The 21,604-nt window shown below is 42.3% G+C and overlaps 1 protein-coding gene across 2 annotated transcripts in view; it reads left to right on the forward strand.

Moving 5' to 3' along the window:
- Positions 1–21,604, forward strand: part of FER1L6 (fer-1 like family member 6) — an 88,748-nt gene that overhangs the window by 34,142 nt on the left and 33,002 nt on the right. For both annotated transcript variants that reach the window (XM_068933227.1, XM_068933226.1), the window contains exons 10-22: positions 1,095–1,287; positions 2,346–2,695; positions 6,003–6,111; positions 7,872–8,058; positions 10,233–10,353; positions 11,404–11,504; positions 12,148–12,238; positions 13,507–13,626; positions 14,769–14,921; positions 16,274–16,460; positions 17,025–17,149; positions 19,290–19,424; positions 19,984–20,133. In XM_068933227.1, coding sequence (XP_068789328.1) covers positions 1,095–1,287; positions 2,346–2,695; positions 6,003–6,111; positions 7,872–8,058; positions 10,233–10,353; positions 11,404–11,504; positions 12,148–12,238; positions 13,507–13,626; positions 14,769–14,921; positions 16,274–16,460; positions 17,025–17,149; positions 19,290–19,424; positions 19,984–20,133 — 2,022 coding nt within the window. The remainder of the gene's footprint in view (positions 1–1,094; positions 1,288–2,345; positions 2,696–6,002; positions 6,112–7,871; positions 8,059–10,232; positions 10,354–11,403; positions 11,505–12,147; positions 12,239–13,506; positions 13,627–14,768; positions 14,922–16,273; positions 16,461–17,024; positions 17,150–19,289; positions 19,425–19,983; positions 20,134–21,604) is intronic.

Genomic DNA, 21,604 nt, shown 5'->3' on the forward strand with positions numbered 1-21,604 from the left:
TTTGCAGATGAGGCCTCAGGGTCTAATTCTTGTCTTAAACCCGTGTAACATCGTAAGAGGGAGCTTGTCTTGATTACTGATCTAAATAAAGAAAAAATCAAACTGAATGTGTTTTTAGGCCAGCAATGCTTTCCATGTGCAAGGAGACTTTGGGGAGAAATCAGTTTTGTCCTTTACAGATGGTTTGGGTATGGGAATGAGGCCCATGGTGCTGACTGTGTGCTACGCTGTGAAGCCAAATAGCAAAGTATGACATCCAGAACTAGTATGGGTTAAAATCTATGATCAGATGCATGCAGTGACTTCAGATTTAGAAGAAATCTGAAGAAGAAGTAAGAATGGGTCACTGATGTGAGTTTGCCTGCTGTCATGTAACATGGGGGCTTAGAGATGTTGGTGGGATTCCTGTCACAGTTCTCTCATCAAATATGTAAGTAGAAGACCTGCGACAGCCTGTAGTTGCCCTGACATCTTTGGAACGGTCCTGCCATCTCCTTCAGACCTAGGGGGATAGCTCCAGCCTCCTGATGCCTAGTATGCAGGCATTTGCCCAGAACGTGAGCCACAATAACTGTTATACTAGATGAATTGCCTCAATTAAGGTAGTTCCGTTGGTACACACAGCCTGGCAGTCATAATGCATTCCATCTTCTACAAGGCCATTATGCTGGATTACTCCTATCCAGATATTTCAATGGCCATTTAAAGATGTGTAGTTTGTAACACAACTGCCAAGGTCTGGCTGCACGAATACATTTTGTGCATAAGGGCCCTGAAGAATTAGACCTTATTCCCAGCTCTGCTGTGTGCAAGTGAGGCTTCTTAAGCCATAATGTGGTCTTTTATTAGATATGGAGAGAAGCAAACAGGAACATCTTCCGCGTTTGTTACTTTAGTGCAATGTTACGCTCTATGCTAAGACTAGCTAATAGAAAAGCAGAGGTACTTTCAGGTTTCACCTATGTTAGACAGGATTTTTGCGCTTAGAAGTTTACCAGAGAAATGCTGTCAAGTGCAGTTTGAACTCCATTCATCATCATTCTCCAGAGTCTGACCTAAATGCTAGGATTAAAGTTGCTGGACTTTTATTTCAGGGTCGGACAACAGTGCAGAAAAACTGTGCAGATCCTGTATGGCATGAACAGATTGTCTTCAAGGAAATGTTCCCTCCACTCTGCCGAAGAGTCAAAATCCAGGTCTGGGATGAAGGCAGCATGAATGATGTGGCCTTAGCCACCCACTTCATTGACTTGAAGAAAATATCAAATGAGCAAGACGGTGACAAAGGTGAAGGGGGAAACGTCTGTTCCAAAATATGCCCTTTGGATAGAATCCACTTGCTTGAGATCTAGGCACTGACTAATCCCACCTAAGGGATGCACAGAGGTCAGGTGAACATCTAGACCTTTTTTTTGGCTCTGGGAGACCTTCTCTTGTCTAAACTGAAGTTGTATCACATTGCACTTGTTGGTGTGTGGTGGTCTGCCAATGCCTTTCTTGCTATAGGACCACTACATAATTTTGTACCTTTTTGTGCCTGTGGCAATAATCTGTTCTAATACCTTAGGGGTGACTGATGTAAGCTCACAGCTTGTGCCAGTTTCTGCCTGGCAGTGAAAGTACAAAGTGCAAATTGGGGCTGAGCAGATTTCCCTTTCTGATCTACCCGGGAAGAGCTAAGCATTTAGTTAGGGCTTGGTGAAGAGTTATCACAGCTCAAGGAACTACCACAGGCTGGTGTTTTTGCTTGTCACGTGTGTGAGATAAAGTTCATTACCTGAAATCTTTTCACCGATGTTTGAGCTAACGTGTATAACCTTATTTATGCTACCTTATCTTAGTGTGGAATGTGGTCATTCATCACAGCTCAGCAAAGGCACAGTAACTCCTTAAACTTGACAACTCAAATGTGTATGTCTGAGCCACTAATCAAAAAATAAAAAATAAATCATTTAAGGTGAGTAGTAGCATGGGCTTGGGAACCATTTGTACAAGGTGAGAAAGCCTCTGTTCCTCTCCCATCATGACCTAGTCCTCAGTCTGCGGAAGCAAGCCCCTTTTCTCAAGAACTGCTATCGACTCCGTGCCTCCAGCACAGGCAGTGTTAGTACTCTCCTCCTGAGAAAGAGCTTCATATTGGCAGAGTTCCTGGTTCACCCTGTCTCTCTTCAGTACCTAAGTATTGCCCTGCAAAACAGTGCTCTGTATGAAATGATCTCTGCCTGAATAGATATGGGTCTAGCTTTGACTTTTAGTGTGATGGAGGTAGGCTTTCTTTGGGCAGACTGTGAAAGAGAGCCTGCTAATGTCTGAATGGAAAGTCTGAAAATGTATTTTATCTCCAGGGTTCTTGCCTACCTTTGGGCCTGCCTGGATCAATCTCTATGGCTCACCCAGGAATCACAGCCTCATGTACGATCACCAGGAGCTTAACGAAGGTTTTGGAGAAGGGGTCTCCTTCAGGGGACGTCTCCTCATTGAGATCGCTGTTGAGATACTTTCAGGAGGAGCCCGTGAGTCAATGTTTTCAAGGATTGTCAAAGATATTAAATTGCCATCTAAAGATAAAGACTCCAAAGCAGCTAAAGGAAAAGACAAAAATGACAAAGCAGGGGAGGATGGAAAGTCAGCTTCTCCTTCAGATAAGACAAACTCAACTGAAGTGGAAGTCGAGCCGTTCGATGTGCCTTCAGAGGTTAGTACGAGATTAAGAGACTGATTGGCATGCATCCCTAAACCTCCGAGGTAGGTGCTGATTCACATATTTGGATCAGGCTGTGGAATACTACCTTCTTCATTGCTACCAGAGTCTTGGGACCTTTCCACAACGACGTAAGCACAAATGGAGCATTAGTGTACACCTGTAACTCATAGAATATCTTGAGTAGGATAGTAATTACTGTAGCCATGAGTATAGTGTTAAGGTAAGGTTTTTCCACATGACTCTGTTTCCGTAAAACTTAGTCTCTTATCCTATTGCCCCTTCTGTACTAGCTGCATCCATGTATTTCTACTAGAAACTTAAGTGACATAATACCAGCTAAATGGTAGACAGCCAAGGAGGAGAGCTTGTAATTTTGAAGTCTGATTTCTTGCTTTTATTTGAGAATATCGGAAGGTGTCAATTGAAGTCAGTAGGGGCTCGCTGATATAAGACTGGTGCAAGTGCAAAGAGATACAGCCTAGCTGGGTGCATGTTTTATTCCTCCTTTAACCCCTCATGGTAGTACTAGTTTTAGACTGATAATCTGTTAGATTGATAATCTGTTTAGGAGAGGGGATGCAAATTGTCTTGTCAGGCTCAACTGGTGTTAACTGATGTAACTTTGCTAACTTCATCTCTTCTTCTGATTTACACCATGGAAGGACCTGTGCTACAATGCTTTGGGAAGGTTGCCCAGTTGTAGGAAGACATGACTTGGGTGCTGAGCAAATACTCGAGAACCACAGCTTCGACTTTCTGCTCCATCACATCACTGTGCCTGGGAGCAGCAGCAGATCGCTACATACACAAACTTCATTTTTTACCCAATAAATAGGAAGAAAAGTATTCTTATACCCAAATTTCTTCCCACTTCAGTATATCACTGATCACAGTTTTGGTGTTTGTAGTGGGAGTCTCACCTCACTGCCTAAGACTTTTGAGTCCTGTATTGGATCTGATTCTTGGTCTTTTGACTGAATCTTAACTAGTAAATAAAACCAGAGGGATTGTTCTCTGTCTGGCCTTGAGACTAGGCAGCGCGGCCCTGCTTGCATCTGTATACCTCAATTCTCTTTCTCCCTAAAGCGAGTGATTATACCTAGAGCACTTTTGGGAGCAGTCCTTGACAAGGGCTTTTCCTTTGGCTGTGCCCTGTCATTGCCTGCATGTGTGCTAGCTGGACAGGTCAAAACCATGCCAGGGAGTGTGCTAAGAATGAAGTGGTATGGATGATTGCAAGCCAGCGTGTAAACCTGTGTCCTGGACTTGTTTTATATAGTTATACAAATTTAAATCGCCTCTGTGCCTCAGTTCTCCTCTGAAGATTGCCCTAGAGGTAACATAGGAAGAAGCCTATTTCTATTTTCCTTTATATAGAGAAAATGCATTACTGTGAGAGACTCAAATACTGTAGCTGAATAGTTCACATAGATGAACAAATCCTGTTGTAGCACCAATAAATATTAATGGTAATAATAAGGATGTTCTGCTGGCAGTTGTGTCTAAACTCCAAATACAGAATGAGTGAGAGGCAATGACATAAAATGGCACTGCTTGTTTTTTTTTTTGTTTTTGACATTCAGCAATATTTCATGCTACAGCAGACACAGTAATTGCATTATGACTTTCTAAAATGAAAAGCAGGAACAGAAGACGTTAGAAGTAAGGCAAAAAATGTTTCATCAAGCCCCTGAGATAAAAGAGGCAAATTACCTGGCTCTATAGCCCAGTATTAGCAACTGAGTCCAACAGCAAGAAGACATTAAATATCAGCAATTTGCTTTCTTTATGAAGGGAGGTAGACGTGTGTGTCAAAATCTCTGAGCCTCAGCTTTACTAGGCACACCGTGCTCTGTGCTCATGCTGAAAATAATCCAGGTGCAGGGGAGCTAAAGCTACTCTGCAGCTGCAGTCTGTTTTAGTGCTAGGTTTGAGAAGAGCTGCTGCTAATGCTGTTGCTGAAGACCTATGCCCCTTTGCTGTGTCTGGAGGAGGTGCTTCTAAATGAAGGGACTATCGACCGTGTCAAAAGCTGTTACCTGCTTGGCAGAAGGCTGGGAAACAAACAGCTGGTACAGCTGGTATCTTATTCATTGCCTTGCTCTCTTCTCTGTTGCAGAAGGGGCTAGTTCTGGTCTTGCTGGTAGGGCTCAGTATACTGGTATTCATGCAGTGAAATCAGTGGGGTGACGCTGAGGAGACCGAGGCAGCCAGCATGTATATTGGGGCAGAACTGGAAGCACATAATTCAGCTTCATTAAGCTTAGTCTTGATTTGGGGCTAACAGCTTGTTTTGTTAATGACCCAAGAGCACTGGAGGTTTAGCTAACCCTCCTTGAGCAAAAGTGTGTGCTGGGGCAAGTAGATGATGGGTTTCCGAGAGGTTTATACAGAGCCAAACAGTATCTCAAAACACCATGGGAGGTCATTACGTTTTCCTGGGTGTGCTGCTGTGTCAGGACCCTTTGGTTTCTCTGCTTCCAAACTTTTGGAAAGCTGACAACTGAGTTACCAGTTTCTGTGCAGTGATGCCAGGGAAAGCAAACCGCAGAGGACGGCACCATGGCAAGCCCACCTTTGTGCCTGTGGTTCAGAGCACAGCAGCATAAATCCATTTGGTTGCAGTAGGCTTTTGTCCTAAGGGTGACGTCTAATAAAATGTGGACGCCAGAGATCTTCAAATCCTATTGATTTCACCAGGAGCTGAGCATCTCCGAGCCAGGTTGAAATCTTGATAGTATCAAGATAGTACAATCTTGATAGCCAGTAGGTTAAAATCATCTCTCCTGGGAAGCAGAGCTAGGAAAACTCTCCCCTGGCTGGGTGCATGACAATGTCAGCGTTTACCACGGCAATGCAAAGAAACAGTACGGCCCCACTCACTGTAAAATGACTTAAATCAGGATGGTGACGCTTTGTTGCTGTTGTGCCCTTGAACTGCTACAGATATACAGTTTGGATGATGGTATAACAGTATGTGAAGATACTGAAATCCTTTAATAGAGACTACTGGTGAGACAGAGTTCGGAGGGGGAGGTAATGATTTTTATTTGATTGGCTGATATAGCTGCATAGTACTGACAAGACTGAAGGCACACAGGTTCATCTCTTTTTCCAATCATATAAGTTTCTCCAGGAAGAGATATTACTTCTCACTACAAATTTTGTCTCACCTCAGCCTCAGACTAACAGATTTACAACAATAACACAGCTGTTAGTGATTTCTAAAAGCTTCTCTGTGCTGGAAAAAAGACTAGAAAGTAAAATAAATCATTTCTACCTCATGCCTCTCCAACAGATCTATGAAGAGAAGCCTGAGGAATTCCTCCTCTTTGGGACGTTTTTTGAAGCCACGATGATTGATAGGAAGATTGGGGACAAGCCGATAATCTTCGAGGTTTCTGTTGGTAAGTGTTTTAAGCTCTTCTGTAAAGCAGAGAGGGAGTCTCGGTAGCAAGAGGACACTGAGTATTATTGATAGGCACGTCTCAGAGCTCAGGAATTGGCTTCTGATAAGGACTTCTATGTTTGAATTAAACCGTGAACATCATTTCTCCGGATAGTACCACACTGCTTCCAGTCAGGTTGCTTTAGCTGTCTTTACTCCCAGGTGCCCCCTATTAATCTATACCATCTCACCCGATGCACAGCTACTCACCCAGCAATCTCCTCCAACTCGAAAAATTTTTTCTCAGAGGGGAGGTCATTCAGCAATGCCCACCGTGACCTGTCCCTGGCTCTAATGGAGCTCCTCCGCAGGAGGACCCTCCTGCCCAACCCTGTTGATATATAGATATGGCGGATATGTGAGGGTGGCACAGGGGTGATGCACAGCCAAGCCTGAGAAAGAACATACCAGCATGTCCACTAAAATCCTCCTGGTAAGTCCTGTCCTCCTTCTGTGTAAAGCAGAACTGTACTGCACTGGGTCCTCCTCATGGTGGGCTGAATTTTCCCTGAGAGGAGACTAAAGAGAAAAAGAAGGCATGTCCATGAACATCAGCCTAATATTTTCAAAACAGAGGAAATTTCTCGAGAGAGAGAAGCGTTAAATGGCCTTATTTTCCTTGCGGGGCTTTGCTCATCTCTGTATTAGTCCCAGTAGACCCCCAGTGCACAGTAGCATTCTGGCACTTGCCAACTTTGCATTAGTGTACCTGGCTGCATTCAGTTGTGTGGGGGATGTGCAAGGAGAGATCTCCATGACAAACGCTGGTCAACGCGTGATACCGATTCATGCCGAAACCTTAGTGAGAAGCAAGGCTGGAATAACAAGAAACTCATTTGTATACTCGGACAAGAAATGATGCTGCTGGAATTAATACTGAAGGTGAGTCTGGCTCTGAACTTTTGACCTGAACATCTTCCAGCTTCCTCTACAGTTGAAATTTGGGTCCAAATTCACCAAAAGACCATTATTTGCACAAAAGGCTGAATCAAAATTGAGGTCAGGATGTTGTATGGGGTGATTCAGCACATCCCTCTCCCTCAATGTTTTCTGTCTAATAAAATCTGTAATTGCCAGTCTGATAGACGCACCTCTTTCCTATTGCTGATAACTGCCTTTTTAAGGCAAATTGCTATCAGAGAAGACGGCCGTAATGTTAGCAGAACTGTCCAGCCTCAGGTACGAAGCTGGGCCCTCAAGCGTTGTTATTAGTGAAGGCCCCTCTGCAGCCTTACCGTGCTGAATTTACTCAGCTGTAAACAAGCTCTAGCGCTTCTGAGGTCAGACCTTGTAACGCTGTAAAAAAGAGACACTACTGCTATTTAAATCAAAGACACACAGGGGCTCCTGATTCTAGAAATACCGAGAATTTCTCCAGGGGACAGAAGAAGATCCCATGATCTTCCTGAGGCCAGCAACAAAAGGAGCCCTTCACTTGGGGGAGCAGAAGTCGTGACTTAGCCAGGTGTAGTATGTGTTTGAGTACTGCCGGGTACCGCAGGTAAGGAAGCACCCTTCTCTGCTGCGGAGTCTGAGCAGAGAGCGGGACTGACGTGCCCTGCCAGACCTTTATACGCTGTGGTACGGCCGAAAAGGGTAATGAAGAAGAGATGACAAAGACTTTCAATTGGTATCATTGTTCTTTCACTTTTTAAAGCCTCACTGAGGTTTGTCACCTCCTATTCATTCCTCCCTTCTTTTGTAATCCTGTGCCTCTAGGCAACTTTGGAAATATTACTGAGGGAGCATCAGCAGGAGCGGGAGGGAAAAAGAAAGCACCTGACAGAGAAGTGGAAGAAAGTGCCCCTCTGCTCCATGAGAGGGAGGATGAAATTTCTCAGGACCTTGGAGCACAGCTGATATCCACCACACACCCCGAGAAGCCACTAGTCACAGATGGGAACAGGTGAGGAGCTGTGTTTCAAAACCTCATTGTGCAGGACCCTGGGAAGTTCAAACAAGGATTTGTGTTTAGATTCTGAACCTCCACAGAGTTAAAAAATATTCTCATCCTTTCTTGCAATCAGTGCGTCAATCAAATTAAATGAGAATTAGTGAAACAAAACAAGAATGAAAATATCATGGTAGAAATTTTCACTTCTGCAGCAAATAAATAAATAGAAGGAGAAAAAACAATGTTTGACAGAAAGATTGTTGCCTCTCCTCATTAACAATACTGCAGATTTGGGTACATGCTGGTTTATTATCCTCCATGGCAGACTATGGGATTTTTAGTTTTTCCCTTAACAAGAATTTAGAGTTAAAGAACTATTGTAAAAGAATGAATCATTCTTCAAATCTGCAACTTGCTTTTTGGCTCACTCCAGCTTTAGCAAAGCTTTCTCTTTTAAGGGCCACTTTTCCTCAAATTATGGAGATGTGAAATGTTGTGGGTTTTTTTCCCCCTCTTGTGCTGTCTGTAACTGTTTGGCCAGCCACAGATGCCATATAGTGACTTTGTGACCATCACATCGTATTGGAATCTTACAGGTCTCACTACTGGCTATTTTTAGCATTAATCAGTACTTAATGGGATATCTAGTAGATAAAATAAACACTACATTTTACAGTCATAAATGAACAGTAGAAAACAGTAACAGAAGCTCTTTTTGGAGATTAAAACCACTAGCTAATTAAAAGAACAGGCAGAACATTACGACATCCAAAACAGACACTATGAATTTGCTAGGGATTTTTCACATTTATATGAAAATATATAGCAAGGGTAAACTAACAACGAAAAAAATGATCCTCTCAAATCTCGTAGAGGGAATAATAAACAATAAACTCAATCCTTATGAACGATTTCATGTCCATATAATTTCCTTAGTAACAAATCCCATTAAAGGATTTATGAGCTCTGTGGATTTCAGGGAAAGAAGTCCTGGCAGTGTGCGATAGTTGGATCGTTCTTCCCTATTATGAAACCACCAAAGTTATGATTGCCCAAGACCTTTGTGGCTCTGCTACTCACATAATTTAATGAATAATGTTCACTTTGCTGTGGGTTATTGAGGAGAGAGTAGTTAGGAAATTCTGTTTCTCTTTCGATATTCCATAGGACAGTCAAATGAGGTGGTAGAGAAGATCATCATCTCTTTGGAACAGAAAAACTCTTATAGAAACCTATTGGGGTGCCTGGAAGCTAAAACATATGGCTAGGATTGTCAAGTGACAAGGGATTTGATCTCTTTGAGCTTTGTTTAGTGGTTAAACACTTGTGCCCAGTTCTATCTGAAGTTACCTAGGGTATCTGAGATATCTCTACAAGTAAATATGACACAAGACTGTTGAAAGACCCAGCCCTTTCTGGGCCCACGGGTGGATGCCCATGTTTAGGCAGCTCAGCCTTTGGGGCTCTGGATTTCAGGAGCTGGACGATCAAAACTTCCTAAAAATTTGCCTCCACTCAGATAGACACCCTGAAATGGAAGGAGTCAGGTCTCATCTCCATGCCAAGTGCTTTCACCTTTCTTTTTATCCTTTATTTTCTATGGGGAAATACTGAAAGATCACAAGAAGATTACACACCAGAAATATCTTTGTGGGACAGCTTCCGCTGTGCTGCAGAGCACATATTGGTGGCACAGTCTTGGAGCAATTCCCAGAAGAGCATAGAGCAGTTGATAGAGCTTCATTTCCATTAAGGAGCTCTCCAGTGCCCCATTATTAGTAGGGAAGATGATGAGACCTCTAGTGTTGAATAGTATGCTCCGAGGAGGTAACCAGATTTTACTCTTCGTTCTTTGCTTACTTTCGTGCTGTGCATTGTATCCCTGTTGCTTCCCACAACACCACATTTCAGAGCTTGTCTGCACGGCTTGGCTTTTTCCCCACCCTGGAAAGTGCCAACATTAGATCCAGTGGCTTTCAGCTTCTTCTCTTCAGAAACCTCACAGGTAGCCTAACTGATGCTTGTATTCATTCTTCTCATGCATTTACTGGGCAGCGCGTGTGAACACATCCTGTGACGTCTTCGGTTTCTGTGCTTTGAGAGAACATCAAAGCGTGTTTCCTTCCAGTACCTCTCCCAGACTCCATGCTCACTTGTATGCTCTGCTCCATATTTTATTTTCACAGGAACTATCAGTACCTGCGATATGATGAGCGGAAGCCCTGCATCTGTGTCAAGAGCTACTGGGGAGACCAGACCTTTCGTTTGTACTCTTCCAATGCTCTTGAGAAAATAGCAGATCACTTGGTAAGTTGCAACCATTTTCTGAGGCTCAGGTGTTCAGCAGAGTATGCCAGTGAGAGGTCATGTTCCCCAAAACATGCCTTCAAAATTTACCCCAACTATATTCATTATTATTCAGTTTGTGAAAGGGCAGTAGATATCAGTCCCTTTCTTTTTTCCAATTTGCTTTGGTCTGTCAGATATATTCCTGACTAGTCAAATATTCCTGACTGCCCTTTTGGGGGGAAATTTTTTTTTTGGCTATAGGGCTGTCTTCTTTCCTTTAAAATATTTTGTTCTTTGTCAGAACAGCCAAACATTTAAAATGTGGTGTTTAGAATTGTTTTGTTTCCTATGGCTTTTCCTCTGGCATCTTCTGACCCAGTCCATATGTGTTTAGGCTGTTTTTAATTTTCCTAAAGACATTGATAGATACCAAATGCCGTATAGTCTTATGAACAATAACGCTGAAGTCATACTGATGCAAGGTTGGATCATGAGAAGAAAGTCGCTTATAGGCCAGCATTTTCAAACTAGAGTGACTGAAAATGAAGCATCTGAATATATAGAGAGAGGCATATGTTCATCAGTCTTGCTGGAAAACCAGCCATTTATTTAAGTATATGAGGACAGATTCCAGTTCTCAATGATGATAGTAGGTGTTGGGGTAGACCTGTGTATGGATACAGGTACCCGCTAAGTTTTGAGAAGTTGCACGAGTCACTTGCTACAGCAAGCAGTAGGGCTGTAAACAAAACGAGGAGAACTGTAGTTTTCCATCTTGCTAGTGGAGAATGTTTCCTACCCACTGGCCTTCTTGAAAGAAGTGAAAAAATCAAAGCTGCTCCAAGCAATAGTTGGGGAGCCACGGAAAAGGTCAAAATAAATCATGCAGCTGGAGTCTTCTCTTTGTGTGCCTCAAGCTTAGTGATATTTCAAAGGTGCTGTTTTGTCAGGTTACAAAGTCGCCTCCCTCATTCTTGCTAGTCATACAGTGAATAATGGTATTATAACACTGGCACAATGACTAAGTGCCCTCCTTTACATAACAGCTTTTTCACGTCTTTTTCTTAGGAAGAGTCATTAGAGCAAGTAAAAGACTTGATCAAAGTTTCGGAGATTGCACCTGAGGAGAAAATGATGAAGACCATAAGTGATTTCATCAGTCAAAGCAGGTAACTGTATTCAACAGATGCACACAGAAAATCAACTTTATATGTTGGCTACAAATTCCATGCTAGACTAGGAAGCTGGTGATAGTAAAGGAGAATACAGTGAACTGACTGAAATGTATTTTTTTATTCTGCTATAAAAGCAAAGGGCTCTCCAAATTGCCACAGGGAAAATATTTTGTTGTTATTTTCAATATCCGGTATTGACAATAGAAAACTGCCAATCACTGGCTTATTATTTGGGCTTTCTGGACTCTAAGAATAGAATGTGTATGGCAATAAGTGGGAAGGAATAAAGTGTGTGATAGGCATACTGTAAAAATATGCAGAATTAAAATAAAAACAAAGGATTTCACATGCTGCGATAACCTCTCCATGGGCCCTGTGCCAGATGTCATGACTGAGCTCAAAGTAGATATAAATCCTAATTTATAGGTATTAACCCTGATTCATGAAATATGCTATACAGTTTTTTTTTAAACTCTTTTCTTTGACCCTTGCATAGGTGCTCAATATTTATTTTAGCCTGAGCATTTCAGCATCTCTGTCTTCTGCTTTGTGCACTGCAGCAGACAGAGAACATTTCATTCCAACCTATTTTAGCGGAAAAAACTCACATAAAGAATCTGTTTTTGTTGTGTCCTAGGGCCTTCATTAGCAGTGCTGAAAAGAAGCCCAAAGGGTTGAACTACACTAGTTTGGATAAAAAGAGACTCATGCTGTTCAAGCAAGAGCTGGTATGAATGTTTTTTCTTTAAGCATCGATGCAGTGATGTTAACTGAAAGCACACTGGTTGTATACATGTTAATTAGTATTTGACTTCACCTTATTGGAGTGCTTTGTAATTAGCATGAATGTAATATCCAAGAGCACTCTTTTTTTAGTAAAGTCTTCTGTGCATGAGCTTTAAGATATCCTGAAATAATTCAGAACTTCTTCTTCTTTAATACAAATAAGAAAGTATAATAATGAGCTGATTTTTCTTTTCAATGTATCTTACAGTGGGATGATGCTGAGTTCGATGGAATAATACCCAATTAACATTGTCGTTAGCTATTTAACTACTGTGGTGGAGGTAAACTCCAAGACTAGTAGAATCTGACATTTGGTATTCCTGGACCCATGCAAATATACACATAGATTTCAGTATGTTTTCTGTGTGCTCTAATTTGAGTCTGTTCTTTATTTACGCATTATTAAGTTTCTTTTACAATGCTCCAGCACATTTTCCCTCCCTTAAGTGCCAGAGGGATGTGAGCATAAGTCAGGATCTGGATCAGGTTAAACAGAGCAAAGGAGGAATTGCCTACACTGTGTATCTTTTTTTTTTTTTTTTTTTTTTGAGATTATGTCTATCTCTGTATTACCTATCAAGGCAGATTTATGGGCATCTTCCATTAAAGCAGATATCAGAAACAGTCCAGACAAGTCATTGCTAAAGGCATCTATCTCTCCTCATTGTATATAAAGCAAGCTTTGAATTCCTGCATTGTTGGGGCCTAAATTTAGAAGGGATGAGACGCATTCTCAGTGAGGAATGTGAAGACACAGGATGCACCGTGGGGATCAGCTGGGTTTAAGTATCTAACTCCATTATGGGCAGTGAGTCACCTTCCCAAGGAAACTGGTGAGAAGAAACCAAATTGGATGAAGGTCTTTTGAACGTTTATTAGCTTTATTTTCTGTTTGTAGCACAGCATTAAGTGGTGCCTTCTCTCAGGACTGAGGCCCTATAGTTCTAGGTAGTAATTGCATATTTTGGGGGATTTACATAAATCCAGTATACATACAGATGATTAGGAGGTGGGAGAGATTCACATTTTGTATCATTCAGCTCCCAAGGTTAATTGGGAGCTTTCTGTTGTGACAAAGAAGATAATAATTACCTTGAACCGAGTTTCTCCGCGTTTTTTTTAACTTCAGTCTGAAACTGTTTTCTGCTTCTGTGTACAGTTCAAACTACATGATAATGTAGCTACTACATGTTGTCTTCCCTGATTGCAGGAAGCAATGTCCAGTGATGCCAAGGAAATTGTTCAGCAGCAGAAAAAGAAGGTGTCACTGGAGGAAATGATGCGTGAGACTCAGATCTTTATAGATAAAATTCGATTCTTAGTTGATGAGGTAAACCACACAGAAATTTAAACAAGTTTGAAATCCAGGACTAGACTTTGATTTTCATAATCCCATGTGAATAATAAGCCCTGACCTAGTTATTTAAAGAGTTCTCCTTTGGATTTCCGGCCCCAAGCCTGTTTCGCGATTCATGGAGTTCTTAATGGACTGGTAGGAAACGTAAGGCTAGGTTGTACGGCCAGGGCTTTTTTGTTTGTTTGTTTGTTTTTTAAAAAAGCCACCCCATGTCTGCTGTGGTGGTTTAGAGACAGCCTGCTTTCTGATCTAAATTCATGTCTGCACTTGTACGGACACACTGATTTGGACTGCTATGAACTCAGGGGTTTCTGCACTATCCTTCACAGTGCAGACGCTGTATACACAGGTTGTTAAGGTTCAGGATAGCGTAAGAACATATCTGATCAGACTAAAACCCAGCTGGTCAAGTGTTTACTCCCTGAGCATGGTCTACTGGCAAATTTGGGGGCTGTGTCTGTGCCAGCGAAGAAAACAGGGAGCTATGTAATAGCTATAGCTATTCCTTGGCTTAGAGAGTAAGTGGCATGGCCTGGCATGGTTTGCCAAACTCTTTTCCTTCCCAAAACAGGGTGACCTTGTCCATAGAGCCTCCTGGGAACAGCTCCCGGCCTTTTCTTTGCTTTTAACCGCACTCAGGCTTTACTAGGGGAAATTTGGAGCAAGGCAAAGCCATGCCGTGGAGCATCCTAACAAGCAGAATAGATAATTGTGTACCAGTGCCTGAGTTTGTCCCTGGTCCCTTTTGATTTGCTGATGTAAATGAAGTTGCTGATACTTCTCCAGTAGGTACTTCCAACTTCCACACTCTGTGGCTAAGGGGCTTCCTGAGCCAGGGTCACGCTCAGATTTTTAATTTCCCCTGAAATTTCACTCTTAGGAGCACGTACTCCTTAAGCACCCACACAAAGCATTTACCTTTGGCTCTGCTTAGGAACGGAGGCCTGGACTGCAACGGCGTGAAGGCACAGCCTCTCCAATTCGGAGCGTGCATCTGCTGCTCCGTGGGAGAGGCATGGGACTAGGGTCTTGGTAGCTAGTGTTTTCACAGAAAGTGATGGTGGCTCGCAGGAAGAATTCAGTCTGCTCGTTCAATATTCCTTGTCTTTTACTAGCCACAGAATACAGTGCCTGACGTGTTCATCTGGATGCTCAGCAACAACAAAAGAGTCGCGTATGCGAGAGTCCCAGCAAAAACCATACTCTATTCCCCAGTGAAAGAGCAAAGAGGCAAGGACTGTGGGAAGATTAAAACCCATTTCCTGAAAGTAAGTCTGGGACTTTCCCTGCACGTAGGTAACTCTCTGGGAACCCTTAGTAGTCACATTTCACCCAGGGATTGTATTTTACATGTTCGTCTTTGTAATGTACTAAAAATGTACACATACTTATATCTGCCATCCGTTATTAGGGCTTACTTCTTCTATTTATGCTTGTCCTTTTTTAACCACGGTATCATACCAAGGCCCTTGGTGTCTGAGTGATTCATTCCTTTGCTGCTTGTTATAGCAAGATCTGTGGTTTGTCTGTAGATATATACAAAAACAGGTAGAACAAGCACAGCCTCTTTCCTGTCAAAGACTTCAGAAAACAGCACATGAAGCCCAGGAGGAGCTTGGTAAAAGATAAGCAGGTACTTAGCTCAAGATAGCAAAGAAACCTAGATATTCAGATGTACTGTAGCAGTACCTGCTACTTGAAATGTGCCCAGGTGTTTGTAGTACCTGTCCACATTATTTTATAATGTTACTTATTTTCGAAGAAAGTTTTAGTGGATATCATACTCCTACAAAGGCAATACGACCTGCAGTACCCAGCAGTGGAAAATTCTGCAGTCTAATTTTTATTACGGCCAGAAGGTAAAGCCTGAACACGTTAGGCAATAGTAAATTCGTATAGTAACATTTTTGCTGCTTTCTATCAGGAGTGGTTGGGAGCGCTCCCATAAAGCGTAGCTAAAGAGCAGATAGAAGTACCTAACCTCTTGAAAATTGTCATAGGTATTTGTTAAGCATGGTACTCTTTGCCTGCATAAGCAGAAAAAAAATAAACGTAATTCATTCTCCAGTCACGTCAGTATCAATAATTACCTTAGAAACAGATAATATGAAACAGTGAGTTAAGTAGAGCTGGAAGAAGTTAGAGGAGAGAAGAAAGAAATATTATGGGTATTTCTTGTTAAGGCTAGTAATATTGTATATTAGAATATATTTTCTGACCTGCCTCATGAAGTAATATTTTTAGTAATACACCGGACCAGCTATCAGAGACTGGCAAAACCGCACGCAGTGTAAAGTGGGCCAAAGTCTGAGGAAAGGAGGATATCAAATAGCATTGACATGCTTGCAGCTATTACCCAGTTCGCATAAACCTGTGCACATTAGCCACTATACCATTTACGCAGGCTTTCAACTGAGTCAATTAGTCATTACTTCCCTAAGAGTCACAGACGTTCCTTGTGCTAAATGGGTCTCAGGACCACCCGCTGTGGAGACATGTCATTTGTCAGTTTATCAACTCAGTGAATGCTCCTTTAAATTAGTGACCTACTTTGTCTTGGCAGGACTCAGCAGCCAGTCATCTATCTTGAGCTTGCTGATAATGGGTATTTTTGCCTCAGTTACCAGGCAAACGCCCGCCAGGCTGGAACGTGCAAGCAAAAGTAGACACCTACCTGTGGCTTGGACCTGCCAGATATGCCCAGAGCATCATGGAGAACTTGCCTGTGGGATACCAGGCAAAAACAACATCCAACACCAGCCTAGGGCACAGCACGGTGCACCCGCCTGCCTGCCTGCTGTATGAAAGTAAGACACTGTTTTTTCTGTATAGTGGCAATGTAAGAAGGGTTGTAAGAAACACAAAGCCTAAATACCTCTAATTTTGAGGGCTGCAACACCTTTGCTTAAAGTAGCTGTTTCAAGATGATCATTGTTTGGCATCTTCTGATCACAAAAGACCCGTTTTGTTGCCGATTCTCAGTCCTGCCACTGACTGGGAGAGAAAGGAACTGTTATCTTACATTTTCTGTTCCCCGTCCCATGGCTCTATCTTCTCATGATGAGGAAGCATCCCTCAGGTCTCCTGATGGAGCTACCATGTTGAATATCTCAGAGGTAAACAAGTAATGGGAGATAAAAATTGACAATTAACAATCTAGCAGTAAATACTTTTATCAGGCGTTGATTTTAAGTGAACACAGGAGTCTTACTTCTGAGTGTATCAGGTGTTTCATTAAAGAAATGGTGCTAGCAACAGTTCCCCTTGTCCAGACCCCGGGCTGGATGGTGGGTGGTTGAGCTTCACTTCCTGTGTGCGTGCTGCATCATTTCCATGAAGCTGACATTACTGTTTTCATTGTAATGACATAGCCCCGCACCTCTTCCAGCTGAGAGCCCACATGTATCAGGCGAGGGGGCTCATTGCAGCTGACAGCACTGGACTTTCCGACCCCTTTGCAAAAGTTACTTTCATGTCACACTGCCAGACCACGAAGGTAAGCTGCAAAGTCCCTTTCACTATGAAAACATAGTTGTCTCAATCAGGCCGTGAAAAGGAAAAATCTTGGTTTTGCAAGGAAGCACCTAGCAAGAAAAGTTAGAGGGCTGCTGTTAAAGAGCAGCTCCTAACAGTCCACTGTGAGCAAGGTAAATGTGTAAGCTACTCTGTGAGGTGCAGTAGTACTTGTTTATCTCAGCTCCTTTAGATGTCAGGTTCCCTGGGTCTATCAGGCCTCTGTAGCAAGTGAGTTACCTTTCTCTCCATCTATTCCTTTTGAGTTTGGGCCATTGTCATTGCTTGGTGTGAGGATAACCCGCCTTGGTTCTCTTTTACTACTGTCTATGTGTGCAATGACAGAGGAAAGAAAGAAGAAGAACTTTATAGGGCTTCTGTAGCCATATTAGTAAGTCAGCATTGGTCTTGGCGATGGAATTCAGCAGTGCACAAGGATGATTTTAGGGTGGCAAAGTTGAAATGAGCTGAAGGTGTTGTGAGATGTGAGATCTGCATCCTTTAAATGCTGAAGAATTGTGCCCACGGGGAGTGGTCTCACCTCTCTCTCAGACATTTCTGGGGATGAATGGTCATCATGTGGGTGTTCAGTAGAGCCTCTAGAGGGAACGGAGGAACTTCCACACAGCTCCTGCAAGAGGAGTTAAAATATAGCCCTGACAAATGGTCGGGAGGATAGTCCGTCTCAGAACAGGAGGACTGACTTTCAGAGGTCCTGAGCTCTCCACATCTACCCTGAAGTTCAAATGGAGTTTGGAGCTCTGAAAATAAGCAGAATTTGCTGGGCCAAACACGGTATCCCTTGGGAAACCTCTCCTCCCTGCCCCCCAACCCTCTCCCAAAAAAGCTACTGCAGAAGCCTGGCTAAATTTCATTAGCAGGTGCCTTATCTTGAATACTACTATTGAATGCAAGACAGTGTCTGCTATGCACTAAGGAGCTCATCATCAGAGGCCAGTGGAGTTGCTTAAGTGTGAAAAGGCACCTGTTAGCTCTGTGGCACCTTGAATTTGCTGATCATGTGCACGATGGAAAGACTTGATTTAGAACGTAACCCAGCTGTACTTTCTGGGCTGTCCTCACTGTCCTCCTAAAATGATCTCTAACAGCTCCTACTTGGAAAAAAGTTCTGCAGCACGTGATTAGGGGAGGGAGAAGCAAAAAACTTTCTCTACTGGAAGCTGCTTTTACCTGGAGAGTATGAACTGATGCTTTTCCTCCAATGTGATTCTAACTTCCAATAGAAGCTGGTGAATAAAGTTATTGAAGTTAGTGTTTAGAGGCACCAGATTCACGAAAGTAAAATGTGGCCCAGAAAGACAGCAGTTAATGGGCACAGAAGTGTGAAGTTTATTCACTGCCTGAATAAAATACTGCAGGCAACAGTAACTTGCATGTTTTTAGAAGATTGTCAGCCAAGTGACAATAAACTGTAGTCAAAAGCCTTATTTCCATTGAAAAGAATGATAGCAGGTTATGAGTCATTTTGCAGTTGGCATATTTTTTCCTTTTTAAATGTTATCTTTGTTAAATATATTTCCTGCCAAGGCAGTTAAAACATTGTCTGTGATGAAATTCCATAAGCATCCATGAAAGTTAAAGCATAACAAACTAAAAACTAGTGATTTATTATGAGTGATTCATTAAAATATCGTGTTTTTATAAAAGTGTGTTATTATATTGAAAAAAAAAAACAAGTCAGAAAAAATGTATTCTGGAGAAGTGAAAACTGGATTCATTTTTCAGTAAGGCCTTTATTTAACAGCATTAGGCCTGACCCTGATTTCCTAAACCAATAGCCTTCTTCTAATTTATTTCAGAGTCTTTTCTATACAAAGAATGGAGGTCACGCAGTGAAATGTTTGTGATGAGTCCATGAGGCAAACAGAGAACAGGAAAACAGAAAGACTTCAGGAGAATTAGGAGATACAGACGTCAAGGCAGATTAATCATGTTCTTTTGGGTGGGAATAGCTGCTGAAAAATGCAGTGGCTCAGAAACTGAGTTGTTTGGGAACAACCTTTGCCATGGGAAAGGATGTCACCAGTGTGTCAGCGCATCCTGCTGAAGCCCTCCCAGTCAATCTATTTATAGCATATTAAACATTTCCTTGTTTTCATTAGATCATTCCTCAGACGTTATCCCCCACCTGGAACCAGATGCTGCTCTTCAACAATATTGTGCTTTATGGCGATGGAGAAGAAATCGCTCAGTTCCCCCCAGAGATTGTCATAGAGCTGTATGATGACGATGCAGTGGTAAATTTGAAATTCTTAGTAAAAATCCTGAGCTATTACATCTTATCAACAGCATAAAAACAAAGCTGTGTCACTGAATAGGCATTAAAACAATTATCACACAATCTGGATGACCTTCCTGAATGAAGCTCAGTGTTACAATGGTTTATAGCTGAATATAGTCCTGAGACTCACTTAATATCCTTGCAAAGCTGCAGCTTTGTTTTCCCCAAGTGAATCTTCCATCCAAAGACAGGCTTAAAGAAATTAGAAGCACCTTCCTCCCTCCTTATATACAGCTGTAAATATTGTATCTGTGTCTTGGGAGACCTTGATTTATCTCTGGTCGTGAAAGCTCTGACACGATCTCGCTGGTTTAGTGCAGAGCTCAGAAACGTGGGATGCCTGAAAAGGTAAAAAGGACTCAGCTGCCCCATTTTCATAGCTGCCGTTGCATTTTATTTTGCTGTTTACCTCAAGAGAAGGTTTTGATCACAAATACTAAACTCTACATCACCTTGGCTCCTGAGATGGCTGTTACGTTCAAAGACACTTGACACACGTATTCTCCTTTGTCTAGGGTAAAGCAGAATATATTGGGTCTACAGTGGCTGCCCCTGGGGTGAAACTGGCTGCTCAGAAGTATGAACCACCTAAACTTTCTTACCACCCGGTGTACTGTGGAAATCTTTCTGGAGGAGACCTGCTTGCTACATTTGAGCTTCTGGAGGTAAACTAGATTTTCTGGACAGTTAGCTCTCTCTCACAGGACTCTTAACTTACGGGCTGCTAAAAATAATAGCCATGGTGTTGAGCACACCACCCTCCCAAATTGGTGGGAACGGCAACCGGAGCAAGATCATTTTGCCGTTGCGCTCTCTGAATGTTACTCCTCCCATCGTGCTGGGGGACCAAGGGCCACTGCCCATGCACGCAGCCCTGCCAACCCTTTGTATGCTCTATGCCAACTTGCCCTGCTGTCCTTCCAGTGACTACATCTTACGTAGGACTCTGGCCTGTGGGACAACTGTGAAAATGCCGCTGCTACTGCAATAACCTACTTTATGCCATAATGCACGGCATGATTTCAGCAACCTCCAAACTCTCTTACTACCACTTTCTCTCTTTGATAATGGGAGCAGTGCATGTGTGATGATCTGTGTGAGGATGGACATGAAAATCTCTAATCACTAATTCATTCTCCTCTTCTTTTAACCTCTTTCTTAACCCCTTCCGGCATAACCCTTTATGCTCTCGATAATTCTGATCTGCAAATACCATTTGGTCCAGTTAGAGAAGCAGAATGGAAGAGCTATACCCTTCTTTGTCAAAACAATGCTGATATGCATGGGTCAGTGCTAGAAGCTAAACTGATGTATATAGCAAAGCAGCCAGGCATTATAAAAATAAAAGACTAAGACAAGACCAACTAATGCGTACTAGGAGCCTTCATTTTTGCTCAGGGGGGCTCGAGATTTGCTGAAAACGGTTCTCTTCAATCAAAAGAACAAAGTCCTCTTGTAAGGTAGATAGATGGTAGATATCCTCCTGTACTTTCACTTAAGCGCGTTGGATCATTCTTCACTTCTTGTTCGGTGCAATTTCACTGTGACCGTGAAGCAAAGTCCTCTCTGAGTTACGCCAAGTTAATTCCACTGAAATTAATGGAGTTTCACTGTGTAACGCAGAAGCACTCTCCACTTCACTAGTAATCGTTAGATTTTGGGAAACTAGGGGCGTTGCAAGGTACTGGAGAACTGCTAATTTAATTGCAATATGAAAAAAGAACAAAAGTGAAGATCCAGGAATCTAGGTTTGGTATCAGTCTTACATGACCGTATGTCATGGTCTGCACAGGGTTTACAGTCCTGGAGCTCAGGGGACTGTTCCAGTAGTTTAAAAAAAAAACCCTTTATGTGGCTATTTTGTCCTGAGACATGAGATTTCTCCAGCCTTCCTCTCTTAAGCTGTGCCCTTGTAATCTGTTCTCAAGCTGTTAGAAAAGAGACAAATAGCCATTTGCTTTCTAGTTTTAAAAAAGATACGATAAATGTGCCAGTTTAGGAATTACATATGCGTAAGTCACTTTATCTTGTAGGTGAACATAGTTTTCTTGATCACCTGTCACCATTATCTAAGTCAGATAATACAATGAAATTGAGAACCCTGGGGAGGGAATCGGTACAGGGAGACAACATCTG

The sequence above is a fragment of the Struthio camelus genome, chromosome 2, assembly GCF_040807025.1.
Source record: "Struthio camelus isolate bStrCam1 chromosome 2, bStrCam1.hap1, whole genome shotgun sequence".
Taxonomy (NCBI): Eukaryota; Metazoa; Chordata; class Aves; order Struthioniformes; family Struthionidae; genus Struthio; species Struthio camelus.